Genomic DNA, 19,946 nt, shown 5'->3' on the forward strand with positions numbered 1-19,946 from the left:
AAAAGACAAAAACTGGTGAGCTCTTTCTGCGCAATAAATACAAAATGTTATATTCAGGCAATGACAATCAAGGAAAAGGAGTAGCCATAGTATTCAACACAAAATACGAAGCTAATCTTCTTGAATGGCAGGCAGTCTCAAGTAGAGTAATGTGAACAAATGAGAATGGGGAACTGGACAATGAGACTTATTTGTGCCTATGGTCCCACAGAAGGTTCTACTAAGGTAGAAGTGGAGGAATTATTTGGGGCTTTAGAAAAAGCAACTGACACAATGAAAAAGGAAAAGCTGGTCCTTGTTGGGGATCTAAATAGCAGAGTAGGAAATGATTGTCAGACATGCAAAAATATTTTGGGAAAATTTGGAGAAAAGAGCAAAGCCAATAATAATGGCAAATATCTGTTGGATTTCTGCTCAGAACATGGACTGGTTATTACCAACACCATGTTCCAACATAAAAATGTGCACAAATTCACATGGAGAGAAGAGGCAAGGAAAGTCTCATTGACTATGTTATTGTTGATAGTGATGTTTTCTCTCTGATGCAGGACACCAGAATGCCCAGAGGATTTGAAATTGGAAGTGATCACTATTTAGTCTTGAGCAGGATAAAATTGATTTTCATATTGAAAAGAATAACATGTAAGAAAGTTTTAAAGCGAATAAAAGTTGAGCAGCTCTCAGATGTGAACTGTAGATTAAAATACACAAAGATTATTGAAGAAAAAATGAAAGAGTTTGAGAACAGGAATCAGACAATGGAGATTCAGTGGCAAGCCTTCTAGAAAGCCCTGATTGACTCAGCTAGAGAGGCATGTGGTGAAGTTGTCTGCAAGGATAGAAAAATCAGAACTACGTGGTGGACACAGGAAGTTAAACAGGAAGTGAAGGAAAAGAAGAAAGCATATCAACAGTTCCTGCCAAATAAGTCAGCTTTTGCTCTTAGAGAATACAGAGACAAATGTAAGAAAGCTAAACACTGTGTAAAACTAGTTAAACAAAAGTAATGGGAGGACTTTGGCAAGAACATAGAAAATAAATATCAAGAAGGTGGCAAAATATTCTGGAGGTTGTTGAAGAAGCTAATTTTAGTTTGCCTACCTCTTCTTCTTCTGTTCCGTCTAAGACGGGTTGAGTCTTCTCTTGAGCAGGATCTTCCAGTCTTCTCTATTCCTTGCTGTTCGAAAAAGTTCCTTATATGTTCTGCATCCCGAGATGTTCTTTATTAATTTCAGCCAGGTAATTCTTGGTCTTCCAGGTCTGCTTTTTTCAGTTGGAAAAGTATTGATTAGGACGTTAGGAAGTCTGTCTGCATCCATGCGTACAGTGTGTCCAAACCATCTCAGTTGTTGTTTTCTAATTTTTTCTATTATTGTCTTTTTATACAATAGTTCTTGTCTGACTGTGATGTTTGTTTTCTTTTCTATCCAACTTGTTCTATTTATTTTTCTTAAGCTCATTTCAAATGCCAGCAGTTTTTTCTCCTCTCTTTTTTCAACTGTCCATGCTTCTGCTCCATAAATGACTGTTGGTATAATTATTGCTTCATATAATTTGATTTGAGCTTGTTTAGATATCTTGTTTGTTTTCCAGATTTTCTGTAATTTTCCCATGGTGGTTCATCCTATCGCTATTCTGTGTTTGATTGTTTTGAGTTCATCTATTGTTTCTGTTAGTTTTGATCCAAGGTATATGAAGTTGTCTACTTGTTCTATTTGTTTTCCGTTTAGGGTGGCTGAAATGGTAGTTCTGTTCCTCCCTATTTTCATCATTTTTGTCTTTTGTATATTTATTTTCATGTCATATGTTTTACAGGTTTCGTTTAGCTTGTTGATCAACTTTTGTAGTTCATTTGGGGTTCTTGCAAGAAGGAAGAGATCATCTGCATATTTGATATTATTTATGTTTAAACCGTTGATATTGATTCCAGGCTCACTGTCTATTGCTTTCTTTACAACTTCTTCTAGATATATGTTGAATAGGCATGGGGATAATGGGCATCCTTGCATTACTCCTCTTTGGATCTATTTGTATAATTCTTATGTATAATTATTTGTATAATTTGTCTATTTGTATAATTCTTTTATAGGTGTGAGGGAGTAAATTGATTGGTCTGTAATTTCTGCAGTCTCTTTTGTCTCCTTTCTTGTATATTGGGATGATCTTTCCAGTTCTCCAGTCATCTGGGATCTCTCCTGTTTGTAGTATTTTATTGAATAGGGTTGTTAAATATTCGATTGATATGCTGCCTCCATATGACCACATTTCAGTAGGGATAGTATCAATGCCTGGAGCTTTATTGTTTTTCATTTGTTTTATTGTATATCTAACTTCTTCTTGTAAAATTTTTGGGTGATCATTATTTTCTTCTATTGTTGGCATTGTAGTTTTGTTTCCTTGGTGGAAGATAGTCTTAAAATGGTTTTGACCAGATTTTTCTTATATATTCAATATTCCCGGTTTCAGTCATCTTGTTGTTTATCATTGTTTATCTTTTGCTGAGAATTCCTTTGTAATTTCTCTTACAGTATCATGGAAGACTTTTAGGTTGTTTTGTTGGTATGCTTCTTGGCATTTCTTAGCTTTTTCTTCTAACCATTTTCCTTTGGCTTTTTTGCATAGGTTATCAACTTTATTTTTTAATGCTCTGTTTTTTTCTCTATTCTCTTCATTGTTTTGTTGGTTTACAAGTATCTTGGCCTCTCTTTTCTCTTCTATGGTAGCTATGATTTCTTGGGTTATCCACTGTTTGTTTATTTTGGGTTTGGAACCTAGAGTGGCTTTTGCAATTGATAACACTGTTTCTTTTCCTTCTTCCCAGTATTTTCCACTGTTCTGGAAGATGGAGGGTTTTAATTTCAAGCACATCTGTTCTAAAAATCGACTTCTGCTTGAGCTATCTTTTAGTTTTGATAGGTTGATGTTTTCTTCTTTTCTGATATTATTTTTCCTGTTGAATTTTATCTTCACTTTGGCAGTTAATATGTCGTGGTCAGTGTCAAAATCAAAACTTCTTAATGTTCGTACATTATTTACTGATTGTTTGCCTACCACAGTACCTTATCTTACTTATTTATCCGTTCTCTTTTCTATCAAAATCTTACTGGCCGAGCCATTCTTTGTTATAATATTTATTTTTGTATTATACCCTTTTGACTATGCCCCTTGTTTAACATTCCTTCCCCTTTTGCTTTACCTTGTGCCTTTATTATTTGTTAATTATTGCTACTGTTATCTTAGCTCTCTCACATATGCAAGTAAATCACTTGTCTCCTATCAAATATTTTTTTCTTAAGATCTTTGCAGTCTTATTGGCCTCTTTATATTCTAAAGATCATCTTATCACACAACAATCTGATGGAGTTCACCCGATAAGTATTAACGCATTTATTTTTCACTGTGCCAGCTAATACCTAGGATAGAAAGGATTCTTGCTCAGGGTGACCCCTTCAGAGTGATACATGATAATTAGATCAAGATTAATCTTATCCCTCCGTTTGCTTATTTCTTTCTCACAGTCGTGGCCTGCTTAAAACATTTGTACTCATGGATTTTTCCCGCTTAGTTGGTTGATATTTTTATGAACGGCAGTTTTGAATTCATATAACATAAGCAGATCAGGCAGGTACTTGAAAGAAACAATTTAATGTGCTTTAAGGAAATATACAATTATACAATTCAAACAGGTTAATTATGATTGCTCTCAAGTTAGACCAAAGGCTCTAATTAATTCATACTAATCACACATAATAACTTGCAATAACCACTAATACAATCAATTTAGTATATATTCATAGGTAATCATCATGCCATTCTGATACATGTGGCCGTGAGTTAACACAATAACACACTTTATACATTAAGTTTAGCTTGATCAGATATCTACTCGGCCTCGTGGGGCAAACAAATCTTAATACTATCTCGGGCATATGCCTAGTTGTAGGCTATTCTTACAGTCCCTTAAAGTTTAGTCCAATTCAAATGTTCTCACAGGGAATTCACTCTCTTCTATAACTGGAAATAGGAATTCAAAGATCTACATTACCATTTCTGTCCTTAAATTCTTAAATTTCCTCCTGCCTTGTCTGGTCATCAAGGCCTTCAATATAGTCATCTAGAAGGATATCTCCCGTTGATCTGTGCGAGTAGAATCTCAGCGGGAAAACTGGGAGGTGGCACGGTAACGTCGCCTCGAATGGACAGCATCGATTTGGTTCATTCCGTCGTACGACAACACACAGCTACCCTAGTGCACAGATATAGCTTGGCCCATTACGAACGCTACGACAGACGAACCAAATGCCTTCCACGACTAGCCAGGAACTTCCCCGACGGTGAGCTCAACCACTGTCCGAGAGATTCAAGAACCAGGAATAAAAAAAAGATCTGGAATCGTGCTTGCAAGGCCTTTTTGTTTAATTTTCTCCTCTCGGCAATTCTCAATCTTCGCGATGCGTGCCAACACGGTCACGTGTGCTCACGTCAATCTCCTTAGCTCCCTCTATTTTAGTCGCATGTGTGCCTGCTTTCCTTTCCTGGAAGACGCTTAGGTTTCCTTTTCCAGTACTTCTCTCCCTTCCTTCCTTTGCATAATGCAGCAATCCTTGAACCCTGACTCATAGGCCTTGCTAATTTAGTACTAGAGGCTGGTTTTTTTCAAGTGGATTTGCCAGCTTACATGGATCTCTATATCTGGTCCACACTTAATACAGATTATATATAAAAGCTTATTATACAAATTTATGTAATTCCTAAATTTTAATTGTTTTGCACTTGTAAACAGCTTACACTTATTCTATTGCCAATGTTCCATATTCTCTGCCTAAATTGTATTAAAGTTGTGACCTGAATAAATTACATTAAACATTTCTTAGCCCTTTCAGGACACAACAATACCCATAACAGTAAGAATTGCTTTAGTGACATGTTCAGTGCATATGTTTTGGTTTGAAGGTGAAAAACAATCCAACTAAGGGAATGAGGATAGAAGTTAATAAAGATCATCCTACTTGAAGTTCCTATAATGCCAGGCAACTCTTGAGTGACAGCAGTTGTGTGAGTGTTGCTATGTGGAAGAGGTGTTCAGCACTGGATTGCTGTCCGAGTTATCTAGACATACGACATTCACAGTGTATATGAGTCAACAGTGAGAAAGACGTAGGGTGTTTGGAAAGTGGTTAGAATTAGCTGGTATTTTGATAGGCATGTGAACAATTTGTCTAAAACCACCAGTGACAGCAAAAGTCTCAGCATCTTCACCTATTTCATCTGTGCAGTTGGAAGAGAAAAAGCCATATGATGTGGTATGTTTAAATCTGAGTAAGATAGCTTTACTATTAAGAAAATTTGAATGAAGAAAATCAACATTTAAGGAGAGGTAGTCAAAAAGATTAGAATAGGTGGCATTAGGAGACAATCTTCTTCTCTTTATAGTATTCTTATTCCACTTGGTGCAGGGTCCGCTATGATTATGAGACCATGGGAAACCCCAACCAGCTTATTGCAGAGTCTTGCGTTTGGGGAGGGGGGGATTTTATGTCTGTGGTGTGTGTGTCCACAGGGCCAGTTTGCTTGTTCTGGGGGATGAAAAACCCAAGTTCCCAGGTGAAAAAACTTAGCTAACTCACCTATGCCTGCAATAACTCACCTTTAGTCAAAAGAGACCAGATAAAGTGACTCAGATCTTGATGGGAATCAAACCTAGGTCTTTCTAACCAAAGGGCTTCATCTATACCAACTGAGCTACAGTGGCTCTTGGCGTTAAGAGACAATAGAGACAGAAAATGAATGGGGTAATAGGGCAGAGAGATTTTCAGCCAAAGCTACAAAAATCGGGAGATTCTAAGTTGTATACTCTCTGGCATGGTATATCAGAGCAAGCATGTGCACAAATCTTTGAGAAAAAAAGAGGCAGCACATGTAACTGATGAGATGCTCTATGAGGTCAAATTTTTGACTGCTTTTTTCCCTTTGGTCCTTTCAATCTGCATGCTCTTACTGTTATTTTCTCATTGCCTCATACTTGGCTCTTTCCAAGACCTCTTATGATGCATTTATTAACTTCATTATCAGCATTTCATGTTGTGAGAAATGCATCATTATTCTTTTCTGAATGCAGAAAAGCATACATATAGCAATTACAGCAGAAATTAATTCATGAATTTTTTTTGTTTTGTTTTTTAATCCTTGAAAAAAAATATTGGAGAAATTAGAGAAGCAGGTCAATTACACTGCTCTATCACTTGACACTGCAATAAATAAGCCATTCTATTAACACTTCTATAACAATTCAAATGAACTCTTATGACTTCGTTATCAGTTTTATTTTGTGTGTGCATGCACATGTCAACAAAATTCAAATTGTTCTGTTTATTTGAAACTCAAATATGATCAGCCATTAATAAATCTGTTTTCTTTGTTTTAAGATGCTTTATCATTTGTCCTTGTTTTAGAAGTTCTTCAAGTGACTTCTTGTGATCTTCAAACCGCTTAATCTCTATTATTCTGCGCAATCTTTGTAACCTAGCTAGCTCAGCTTTAAGCTCGGATTCACTTCTCTCTACTACACGAGTCTTTTTTCTCACACCTGCTTTTTTCATCTTGTAACTGGGAATCGAGCTCTTGAACTTTAAGCTTTGCTTGTTTGATCTCTCGTGTATAGTTTGATTGCTTCTCAAGAAGATGACTGTAATAATCTTTACAGCGTTCTTCATCTGTGATATGTTTATTGCAAAACACATTCTTCTTGTCCACTAATAAATCTGTTTTCTTTGTTTCAAGATGCTTTATCATTTGTCCTTGTTTTAGGAGTTCTTCAAGTGACTTCTTGTGATGATCAGCCATTGTTTTTCCACACTCTAAGAAATTAATCCATTTATACTTTGCTCTTTTCTCAGAGGAAGATCAAGATACTCAAGGTAATATAACAGCAAAGGTAATATAATATTTCCCAAGATATGGAAAATATTTATCAACTGACATACTGATAATATGCTGTGTGCAACAGAGATAAATAATCAGATAACCCAAACTATACACAATATGGTGATAAAAAGCCTTGATAAACTGCTTCACTGATGTATCCATCTACTGACATTTAACAGCTAGTAAAATAAAGAACTGTTTACTAAATAAACAATGATCTTTTTTCTCCTTAGTCTGTACATATCTGCTTCTTTTGGTGGCTGATATGCTTTTTATTTATTCCTTTTCATGTAAACTATAAATAATTCTTTCAAGATAATTTTTGATATGATCTAATTTTGTACATCCCTTAATTGTTCTTAAAAATTCCATTTCTGCTCTGTTATTTTACCATAATCTTTCTTTTCAAAGTGCACACTTCTGAACCATATAACACAGTAGAAGGGGGCCATTGTGTTATAAAATTAAGATTTTTTTTTACCTAATTTCAAAAAGCAAGTTATGTTTTGTGTTCTTTTGTGAAATCTTAGATAATATTGTAATTTATTTAATTCATAAACTGATTTTTGAAGGTCATTCATTATCTGGTAATATGATTGGGTCATCTACATACAAACATTATATTAACAGTCCTTCTCATTAACTGGATACCTCGTATTGTATTTCTCCATACATATAAATCAATTCATAAAAATATTGAATAGTTGGAGACAAACTACATTCTTGTCTTAGATGAAAATTTATTCAATTTCAACTTTACTTTTGTTATTGTTATATAAATTATGTATGGCTTTGCTAAATATAATGATTTTTTTTTTTTCTTTAAATCTTACTCCATATCTCCTTTTCTTACAAAAAGCTTTCTCAATGCATGTGCCTCAAAATTCTTAAAGTCTTTAATTCAGAATTTTATTATATAGAATTTTACTATATAGATATTTCTGGAAAAATTTCCATGTTACTCTGCTAAATAAATATTAATTTTTATGGCTATTTTGCCTATTTTTCTTTAGGAGTATCCCTTTTATGTCGTCAATTTTTAGGGCATTACTGATGTTTTAAAGACAGATGCATGAAGAATATATGGGAAGAATAATTTTGGACATACCTTCGTAGGATATTCCTGGTTGTCTTCTTATTGAGCGGCATCCAGCGTATGGTGATAAACATATTACCACTGAAATATGGCTGAAAGGAGGATGGGGGGAATGAGAAGATAGCGAGATGTGGGAGAATTGCAGGTAAGACAAAATGGTATGTGAATTTATTAAAGCCCAGGCTGTGAATTCTTTGGGAAGAAAGTGAAAGATAGAAATGTTTGGGGAAAGCAATGTCAAGGCAAAACTTTATGCATACCGTGCGTACACACACACGCGCGCGCGTGATATAAATGTGTTCTTATTCAAGAAGCCTTATTGAATAATCTAAAAGTTTCTTCAAAAAATACTTTTTCTGAGAAAGGAGGAAAAGCAAAAGTGTAAAATCAGAACAGTCAAACCTGCCCTGTGAATACATGCTGTTACAGTCAAAAAATATCAGTACAATATCAGTTGACACATGCAAATATATTGCTTATAAAGTGAAACTTAGACTCAAGTCTAGAGTACATGCTAGGAAGGGTATCTTAGCTATTGGCACCAACAGAAAGCCTAGGTTGTAACTCAGGACCCTGAAGAATTACTGTTTCCAATAATTCGGAAAGTTTAACATCTATACCTATTTGAATTAGATTGATTTTAAGGTAGCCGTAGATTCAAAACTTTCACATTGGAACTTTTTTTAATGAAGTACCCCTCCCCAGCCCAAGTCTGAATGATGTGTCCATGGATGTCCAGTAGATCTGACTACACATGTATTTTTAATCCAAGCAGATGCTGGGTGATAATCCAGCCTGCTTGTAGCAGGCCAATAAGAAACTCTTCACATACAGGAAATGAGAGAGAAAGTTGGTCTTTAGGGGAATGGATAAGCACAACTAGTTTCAAGTGGGACTTGAAGTGCAGAAACTGTATTCAAATTTCTAGCTATTTTCTCTGGTATACCACAGATATAGGAAATAGTCATTGCATTACTACAACTGTCTATAGAGAATATATGTCATGCCTCATCTGACAACTACAATTCCAACAAAACCATAAATTTAGATAGTAAATCAACATCACGCAATTTGCCCTTTGTGCAAAAGAAAATGATGCATGTTCAACACATTTAATAAATCACTTTAAATGTTATGCCTAGTTAAGACAAAGCAAATTCTAAATCACATGGGCACAAAACTAGATCAGTTATTGGCCTCGTTGGTTGAGTAAACAGCATACTAGCTCTTCAAATAGTCTATGGGTATGAATCTTGCAGTGGACTTAGATGCTTGTGAATGTCTTTATGGAGAACATGAATTTCATCACCTGGCATAAGGCATATTCTGCTTATTGGAGGTTTAAAGTGGCTTGAAAAAAAAAAAGAGCAAGGGATTCTGAACTGTGTAAAAATTAAATTTAAAAAAATAATAAATAAACAAAAAACATTAGGCCATCAGTGGTACTCATATACCAGAGGTTATTTACAACCTTTTTGTGGGTGGCAGTTACAAAAATGGTAGCCACACATCTACCTATTCTTGTTCTTCATGGTAGTATCATTATGGTATATGAACAAAAGGTACATATCCACATACATGTCCTGAAAAGCACCAATATTGAACTGATCCAATGCAACTCAGTTCAGCTGACTTTTGCGGGGCAATAAAGCACATTCTTAAGCAAATTCCAGTTGACAGAACAATATGGATGATAGTTTTGTACTCAGCACATAACAATATATTTATTATGTTACACGATAATATATTATTAAAATATATTATTGTGTAACACACACGATACATATATGCCTAAAGACAGATTCAATGTTGTATAATATCATTCTCTACTGTTAACTCTGTGTTCACTGCAGACTACATATTAATATGTTTCCCTGCAATCAAAGAGATGTCTGATCACTTCTGATATGATAGTGTATATAAGTTCAAGGTTATTGAAAGAAAACCTGAATAAGACATGTAAAATACATTGAGAGAAGCGAAAATATCATACTTTATAGCTTTGCTGATAGCATTTCCTGTATCTGTAGGATCAATTTCAAGTTGATCAGGTTCTAGACATGTCAGCAGATTCTCCTATAAAAGGGGAGAAAATAAATTATCTTCAAAGAGACAAGAATTAAAATTGACTATTATAATCTTCATTACTGAAATAAAAAAAAAAAAGATATTTCATAAAATTCTTTCACTGCATGGTGTTTGCCATTTTTAATTGCTTTCTGTTTTCAGCAGTTTTATACTCCAAACCTGTACACCCCGTGAGGATACATGGCAGGAATTTGATGATGATAATACCCAAAACATTAGAAAATTTAGCATTGTGATAGACCATTTATTTAAACATGTTTGAGTATGTTTTATGTGAATTTCACCAAATTCATACCCAAATAAATAATACCCAAAACATTACAAACAAAAAAATAATACCCAAAACATTAGAAAATTTAGCATTGTGATAGACCATTTATTTAAACATGTTTGAGTATGTTTTATGTGAATTTCACCAAAGAAAAGAAACTTATAAGACAGGTGGTTCTCACTAGCAAATAATATTATAACAAAAAGGGAGGGGGGGGAGTTCCTTTACAGCTAGAAGGAGACTTTCATATAGCTTGTGAGGAATTGAGGAATGAAGAGAAGTGTTCTGGGCTTCTGACCCAATATCCAGTCATTGCCTTCTCATGATGAAATACATTGTAAGGTGTTCACACTTGGATACTGAATGAATGAGAATAGACTCACAGTTTGAAAATGTGACTGACCAAATTATACTCTGTATTGGCTTAATACAGAGTATAATTTGAACATCTCAGCTAGAATGACATTTCTATAACATGCAGAAATGTCATCCTATCTGGGATGTCCAATTAAACAAGGATCCTGCTGTTTTTTTTATGGAACAGTAAAGATCCGCTAATGAAATAAACAAGATTAGAATTGAAGATAAGCACCACCATGCATTACCAGTAAAAGAGAATTTGCAGAAGAATTGGAGAAGTGTTTTATCACACCTGTTTTATTTTCAAAATGAACATAAAACAGGTGAGATCCTATCAAATGTCATCACTATACAAGAGGATCTCTACTACAGATTTCTATCTCAGGCAATTCTTTTGCTCTCTCTCTCTATTTATTTATATATATATATACACACACACACACACACACACAGTTAGACAGTGAAGCCTTTGTTTCTGAACCCATGTATATATTGTTTACTTCCTTCAATTCTTTCCTCTAGGAAATCTTTTTGAAGACTTATATCTCATAATATGACCCCCCCTTTTTTTTTTATGACTTCCATTTTAGTACTTATCTCCAAACAACTTCATTTTTATTTTTTGGACTTATGTGATCTTCAATGCTCTTCTCATATTCACATCTTGAAAGCACAAATCCTATCTTCCTTGTTTATTGTCCATGTTTCTACTCCGTAAATAAAAGTAGACCAGACTATAAGTCAAATGAATTTCATTGCCAATGCGAGACCACCATACTACTTACATGTTTGTTTGTTTGTTTTTCCCAACTTTGCACTGAAACAGTACTATATACTATGGTCCTACATATAGTACTAGAAAAGGCCTAAGACCTAACCATATCCTGTGTTATCCAACTCCAGCCTAGGGACTCAAGAAATCATTCTCTGGTAAGTCCTCAATGCCACCAGTGTGTCCTTCAAGGCATGCAAAGAGAGTATCTTGACATCAGCCCTAGAGAGCCCAAAGCTCAGTAAGTCCATATAACTCTGCTTAACCATGCAAGTTTAAAATATACAGTTGCAGAAGTAAATTTGAGTACAACGTTGTGTTCTTCCTGAAGTAACCATACAAAGTCTTAGTTTTCAGCATAACAAGCAGCTTTCTCATGATGGAGGGGAGTAAGTGGTCACCCAGCATCTACAACTTGTATATCAATAATGACTAATTCAGCTCTCTTTACTAGAAGGTCAGGCTTCCTTAATCCAATGTTAGTTCTATAGTGGGATTCAACTACTATTATCTGACAAAGGCATAGACTATTTTATATAACAAATTATCTAACAAAGGAATAGATGATTTTATAGTCTATTCTTTATAATCCTCACTATTGCATGGTGTTTTATGACACATGCTCCACAAGTGTGATAATAACACTGAGCAAAACAAGCCAAAGTTTCTATACTCTGACAGCCTACTCTGCAGTTCTTGTTATCACTTCTTCCCCAAGTTGTATAAGCTCAATTTGGCAGAACACTGATTCTTTTCCTAATTAAATCTATATATTCAAAATTGGGCAGGAAGCAAGTTCCATCCTTGATCCATTGATGGTGAAAGGAAACGTGCTTAGATTCTGTAATGCAGCTCCAATGACTGAATGCTGCAACATTAAAGCCCATCTCATTTGTACAGCCGAGGAAGTTTAAGGATGATTATCAATGTCCAGAGGTACATTGATAATCATCCTTAAAACATGAAGTCCTAGAGGTAGTAAGACATACTTCTGAAGTGGAGATAGAAAATGTCTGGTATTTGGATAGATGTAATCTAGGCACTAATCATTACAAATGAGGGAATCCCAAGACCTCTACGATTTACAGTGGCATGGAAAAATCCTAGTGGAACATTGTGAGGAGGGTGTAACCACAAACTGACTGCTGAGTAAACTGCTACATCCATATGGGATAGTACTGAGAGAGAGAGAGACTTTACTTGGGATTAACCTATGGTAAAGTCTGGAAAGAAGGAAATAATTCAGAATGAAGAGCCTCTGTTGAGGTTTAAGTGACGCTTAAGGAAGAGAAGAGAGAAAAGATCCTAGAGCCGATGGGAAAAAAGGAACAGCCTACTGGAGAGAAGAAAACACCAAGGTGTCTGTCTCCACTCCTCCAGAACTGAGATAGAATGCAAGGACATACATGAATGCGGGGAAAACTCAAAAGTTCACCCTTCAATTCATGTCTACTTGAGGAGAGGAAAAGAGAACAAGACTACTCAACTGTTACACTGAAGTTTAAGCCTCAAACTTGAAAGAAATCGACTGTTTAGTTAAGGAGTTCCTGCAAGCCTTCAGTAGTAGAGCGTATATCAGCAAATGGCATAGAATTAACAGTGGTTGTGTCATGAGAGTGGCCAATATGGCTTGAAAGAGAGCAGAGAAACTCAATGACAACTGACAAAAATAGAAGAAAGAGAAGTCTCCTTGGTGTATACCCAAAAGTGTTGGGATGGACATCAATTTGGAGTCCAGAGTGATAGTGAGGAAATTTGCAGAGTAAATCTCTGATATGTAGGTGAGGAAAGCTTCTTCTGGACATCCTGCAACAGACAGAGCTCAAAGGGAGGACACTGTCAAAGATCTTTTAGAGGTATAGGGATGCCATAAAGAGAGGCTGAAGTTGACATCAGGATTCAATTCAGAGAGAAGAGAGAAAAGAATGAAGATATTCTCAGCACAGCCACCTGCATAGATGAAGGCTCTCTGCCTAAAATCATGTTGGATGTATGATTGCAGATGTTTAGCTAACTTTATGAAAGAGATGTAAGAGAATAGGAGCAAATGTAATTGGACAATAGTTAGAGGGTACAGATCCATCTTCCTTCTTTGGAATGAACACTGTTCTTGACTGGAGTAGATGCAATGGTAGACATTTGGTATAAACAGTAGTAGATTAATTAAATCTTGTAAGATAGACAGAGGAACCTGCCAAAGCTTTGTAGCAGTAAACGTCCCCATAGCTGATGAACTAGTTGGAAGTGAAAACTATTTCATCAAAAGATGGAAGGAAAATTTCTGTTTCCGAAACGGAACTTGAAATAGAAGTAAGGACTATATCAGATAGGTATGGTGGCAGAGCAAAAAAGACATCAGAAGGATCGCTCTGCCACCATACCTATCCAAAAACGGATAAACTCCTCATGTATCTCACTTGGAGGAGGAGATACTCTGTCCAGTACTGTTCTAGAACAAACCCTTCTATTCTTATATAATGCATGTATTTGGGAATAAAGACACTTTCTCCCTTTCCACATGGATTAAACAGATGATAAAGACAATATTTTACTAAGAACTGGAAAACTCCATCTGCAAGTAATGATTCAACTTTGCTGAGTGACAATCTAATAATATCTTTAAAACCCTGTGACTGTACTGAGGTAGAGAGGGCTGATACCAAGATTTTGTAAGGCATAGTGATGGAGATGGAGGTATTTCCTGCTCTTGGAGATATTCTAACATAGAAGTCCACAGTCACAGTGCTAGTTGTGTGCAGGGCGGTAATTTACAATGCAATATAATTGCAGCTATTGTCTGCCTAAACCTCATTGATATGAGCTATGTCTTGTAGCTAACGAGACTTTACGGAAGGCAAGATGTTGTTCCTCTTCAACAGTCCACTGTGCTTTTGCAGGTTCAGTACATATTTCAGCATTAACAGCACTGGCATGTTTTGCATGGCAGAAAATGCCACAATAGCAGTGGTAAAGGCTCTTCCACAGTCTGAACAAAGTGTCTTTGAGATAATGGTCCTTGCTGAACAAAGATATTTTGATAAATGGATGTTATAGGAAGATTAAAGTTGCGGAAGGTTCACAGGGTGATGAAATGTTTGCTTGCCAATGCATACTCAGGCCTATTGAAGTAGTAAAGACCTTACTGCAATGGAGACAAATATACTGCCCCTGTGTTGATGGTTAAAAAGATCATATTTGTTCCAGAATTCAATGCTGATCTAATGACTGGTCTTTTCATGGAGGTAGTGGAAATTACTTTTAGGCATTGCAGAGACAGGTGAAAGAGACATTGCCATTCAAGTCAAAGGAAGATCAATCACAGGAATGGAGTTCCTGGTCCCTCCCTAAGTGAGAGAGGATCCTCATTCTGTTTTGTTGAACTAATAGCAATGGAACAAATTCTACCGGGACTACTAACCTCAGAAGGGAGAAAACAGCATAGTAACAACATAACTATCCAAAAGTAACCAGGTTCTGCCATTTAGAGATGGCCTGAAGTAACAGTTCCATTTTTGGTCTCAACAGCAGAGTTATGTAAAAATGTAAAAAAAATATACAGTTCATAAAAACAAAAAATCACCTTGGACCACCTAGCTAATGCAATATCTAGGTTTACAAAAATGTAATCATTCTTAATCTAGTTTATGTGGATCACACCTATGAAAAGTTTAGTAAACCATTTGCACATTCATACTGTTAGTGGGCTAAGGAGTTATTTTTTATTTCTTTTATTAATTTTATATATATATATATATATATATATAAATATATAAAATACCATAATATAAAATAACATACTCTGCAGATGATATGCGGTTAATGATGCTGAAGTGATTGTTCAACTAATGAGTAGCAATTTTTCTAAAAGCTATGCAACATTGAACTGACTGCTATCTCTTCACTATATGAAGAAACTTGCGTGCACGAGGAGAAAGTACTAGAGCTGTTGCACGAACTTAAGAATTCTACAATATGAACACTGATGAGATATCAGCATGGATGCTAAAAGAGTGTTCAGCTGAACTGGTTATTCCTTTGACCAGGTTATATGATTTGAGTCTCAGAACAGGGAAGATTCCACAGGAGTGGAAAGAATGTATGGTAATTCCATTGCACAAGGGTGGTGAAGACATATATATCAAACTATTAAACAATCAGTATCTCAGGAATGGTGGTGAAGATTTTGGAAAAGTTGGTAGGGCTTGCATTCAGAAATGGGTTAACAGAGAATTTCTACTAAGGGAAGGTCATGTTTTAGCAACTTGCTCACATCACATTCTATAATAATGTTACCTCTGAGTTAGACAAGAGGAATGGATACACCATGATACTTTTGGATTTTGCTAAGGCTTTTGACAGAATACAGCATGGAAGACTGTTGCATAAATTGGAAAATATAATTAATGAAATAGAGCCAAAAGGCTTCACTTCGGTGATGTTAAAATTATTTAAATTAAGAATAATGTGGGATTAAATATCCCCTTAATTTAAATAATTGGAAAATATAAGTTTGGATTATAAAATATTAGCGTGGATAAAAGGATGGTTGAATGACATATACAAAAGTGGTATACGGGAGGATCTGCAAGATTCGAGGTAGCCAGTGGTGTACCACAAGGATCAGTCCTTGGTACACTGTTATTCAATTTGCACATTAATGACATTGGGAAGGATTTGACGTCCAACATACAGCTATTTGCTGATGATGCAAAGATAGGTAGAGTAATCAAGAGTGCTGTATATCAGCATTCTGCAAATGCTGATATACAGCATTTGCAGAATGATTTGAATAGGCTGGAATTGTGGACATGTGAAAATGGCTAACAGTTCAACGTTAATAAATGTAAGGTGATGCACTTTGGTGTGATATCTAATGTCGTATTATATTGGTGGGATTATGCTAGAAGAAACTGATCAGGCTAGGCATCTTTTATTAGACAGGAAGTTCAAGGGTCATATAGCAAAAATTGTAAATGCAACTCAGAGAATAATTGCAATGCTGAAACAAACCTTGACATGTAAAGATAAGGAAGTCATTTTGCCTCTTTATGAGGCCTTGATAAGACTATACTTGGACTATTGCACGCAGGTCTGGTTTCCTGGTTTCCATGCTGATTCTGATACAGTAGAGAGAGTGTTAAAAATGATATCAGGATTGTGGAATACTGATTATAAAGTCAGAATTGAGAATTTGTAGGCTGCAGACACTAGCAAACAAAGAATTTGATTGAGACTTACAAATTTCTGAAAAGGTAAAAAGGAATTTCAGTAAATGGAATTTTTCATTCTGTGGAGGGTGGGGAAAAGACATGAGGGCATCCTTAGAAGTTGAGAATGAATGCTGTCGAATGGGGGTGAGGACTAGATTTTTCTCTCATGGTGTTGCATGATTGGAATGAATTGCTGTTGGATGTTGTGTGTGCAAGTAGTGTGAATAGCATGGCCTACCTCGAAGATTCAACTCCCTGGAGGTGTCTTAATAATAATAATATTTATTATTTTTACGGGGGAGGGGGGTAACTTTGAAAAGAACAAAAATCTACAAGTTTACACTTTGCTTTTGAGTACATCTGAGAACCCAGTCCATAACAACGGCACCCACAAGAAACTGTTCATGTATAGTAGATAAACAAAATAATACTCTGGGTTTAAGCAATACTTACTGCATCTGCTCTACAAACAGTAATAGCCATACGACGGCTCAGGATTTTCAAAAATGAGATTTTTTTAGTGTCTCCAATGAGACAAAATGTGTACAGGCGTTCCTTAAGCTCTTGGTTAGACCGAATAACAAGGGCAAATAGATTCTTGCATTCTATAAGAATCAAAAGAAAGAAAAAGTTTATATTATGAAAGCAATTACTTCATATATTAGAATAATTTTCAGTTTTGCTTTTTCTAGTAATTATAGAGGGCAACAAAACATTTTTAGTATTTTTTAGTTATTTAATAATAGAAAAATTATTACAGATAAGATTCAGTTTTTTTTGCACATTTTCAGGTGACTATGAGCATTCAGCCAAAACTAGAATAAATATAAAGGTTGAATATATTTATAACATTTGATAAATCTATAATGAATTTGATTTTTTAAATAATACAATTATAATGTTTATATTTCATTTATAACATACTAGTATTCTTCAATCTCATATCAATTTAAAATTGTACTTAATAAATTTATATTTGAATTTTAAAAATTTTAAATTTGCTTATATTTACTTAGATTAAAAAATTTAGATAAAAACTTTTTAAAAAATAATTTTATATTAAACTCGTATTCAAGAATATTAACCATGGATAGTTAACAGTAAATCAAAAGGAAAAAAAGGAAGAGAAGAATTGAATAATTACAGTCTACTTCACTACTGCAATCTCTTAGGGACTACATATTGCAAGCATAGCAAACATACTGCAAAGTGTTGAAGGCTAATAATTGAGGAAATGACAAGAATAAAATAATTAAAACAGGAACAAAATAATATCCATGTGTTATTTAAGATAAATGAGATACCTGAAAAAGCAAGACCAAATTGTGTTGAATGCACATGGAGTAGCTTACTGAACAATGTAAATTTGAAAATATTTGCATTTGGACTATTTTAAGTTTTTGGTTCAACATATTTCTGCAAGCAAAATTCACATCACTTCGTACCTAATTGGATGTTCATTACATTTTTTTTATTCAGCGTTAATAATATATATTATTGAATATATTACAGTCTTGAATAATTTCACATCTAATATATTTTAAAATCTGAGCAAGTTACTATGCCTCAAACAGTATTCATTCTTCATGTTTAGCATTAAATGCTATAGCAATTCTTTCTAATTCCTAATGCAAGAGAAAAAAAAAATAATAATAAATAAATAAATAAAATAAAAAAGTACAAAATTATAGAGCCTAGAAGGCTTCAATCTTTTGACAACTGTGATTATTTTTATGCCAAATGAATCTTTGTCAGGTTTACACTACTTAAAAGACATGGGCGCCGCCCATATAGTCACTTTTTATTGGTGCACTGATTAAATTTCACTGGCCTGAGAGCTATTTTGAGCTGTTGGTTCTTATCAGAGACCAGGCTATTCACAGTTTGTTCAAATTGCCAAATTCCAAAAATTTGTGACCTAAGAGGGTCACTCCTCCTCAGGTAGCTTGAAGCTCTGGATCTCTTATGAATCTCTGTGCTCTGCCCAACACCATGCCAAACCTCAGCCTAGCACAACCAGAGGCAAGCACTGCCATCACACCAAGCCCTCACTCAGCAAAGCAGCAGACAAACTGCCAGAGTGCACAGGCCTATTCTCTTTGGAGACGAGGCTCAAAAAGAAACCATGCACAGAACCCTAAAAGTCATGTTTAAAATTAAAAAATAAGAAGCATTCCTTTCATATCATCCCCATGTATTCAAATATATTTACTTACCTTCTGTCTCTTTCACATCCACCACCCTTTTGATATGGGACAAATGGATTAATTCTAAATGTTTGTAACCCTTTTGATGAGCACGAGGTATTCCTGAGGACAAACTGACAACTCCAGGACTTTTAAGATTAGCTGCCACTTTTGTTCGTTTTTTACAAATCTGTAAAATTAGTAAAATGCTGAATAAGAAATGCTCTTTTACAGCAACAAACATTTCATAAAGAAGTTGGGAATAGTAAATAAAGACTGTACTACAATATATTCAATTCATTTTCATTGTTAACTAAGTTTTTTTGCAAATTTGTAAACAAATGCATCTTTCTCAGTTCTTGTTATTCAGAATACACTACTTGAAATTAAAACAAGGATAATAAACAAAATATATTCATGCTAAAAATTAAACTCCAGTATAAATTCCACATGAAGACTTCATTGGCTATTTTTTTTTAGTTTAAAAACTCTGCTAATAAGCAAATTAGCAGTAATGGTAACAATGAATATTTAAAACAGACTAACAATAGTGAATGCACATGACTCAAATTGTATTATGATGGCTAGCAATGTGATGAGAAGTGTCCAAGATCTGTTCAACAAGTTTATGATGAAAGACTGACCAAACTTGATGCAAACAAGAAACAAGGTCATACCTTGTTTGGGTTTTAACATTTCCAACGATTCGTGAATGCTCTGACATGTGCTGCTAGTCCTAATTATGTTTTATTTTTTTCCTTCACATTCTTGATGTGTTCTGACATTCAATATTCAAAATTCTGCAATACAAGATGCAGACCTATGCCATTTGATGAACACATTACCTACATATCTTAACCAAAGTTTTGGTCATAACTTGCAATTCTCCAGGTTTTTCAAACTTCACAAACAGGTTAGCTAAAGGCACAAAAAAAAAAGCAGCAAGTCCATTTATTCCTACATTAAGTTCACTATTGAACGTGGAAAACAATGCTGTTTTGTTTAGACACTCTCGTGAAGTCTCAGAAGAAAAACTTAG

The 19,946-nt window shown here is 34.9% G+C and overlaps 1 protein-coding gene across 2 annotated transcripts in view; it reads right to left on the reverse strand.

Annotated features, from left to right (window-relative positions):
- pbl (epithelial cell transforming 2 pebble) overlaps positions 1–19,946 on the reverse strand; it is a 237,909-nt gene that overhangs the window by 25,598 nt on the left and 192,365 nt on the right. For both annotated transcript variants that reach the window (XM_090413580.1, XM_090413579.1), the window contains exons 19-21: positions 18,938–19,097; positions 17,175–17,326; positions 10,014–10,096 (exon numbers count right to left, since the gene is read on the reverse strand). In XM_090413580.1, the coding sequence (XP_090269706.1) occupies positions 10,014–10,096; positions 17,175–17,326; positions 18,938–19,097 (395 nt within the window). The remainder of the gene's footprint in view (positions 1–10,013; positions 10,097–17,174; positions 17,327–18,937; positions 19,098–19,946) is intronic.

This window comes from Typopeltis vanoorti, chromosome 24, assembly GCF_054136105.1.
Source record: "Typopeltis vanoorti isolate ZY-2024b chromosome 24, IOZ_Tvanoo_1.0, whole genome shotgun sequence".
In the NCBI taxonomy this organism is placed as follows: domain Eukaryota; kingdom Metazoa; phylum Arthropoda; class Arachnida; order Uropygi; family Thelyphonidae; genus Typopeltis; species Typopeltis vanoorti.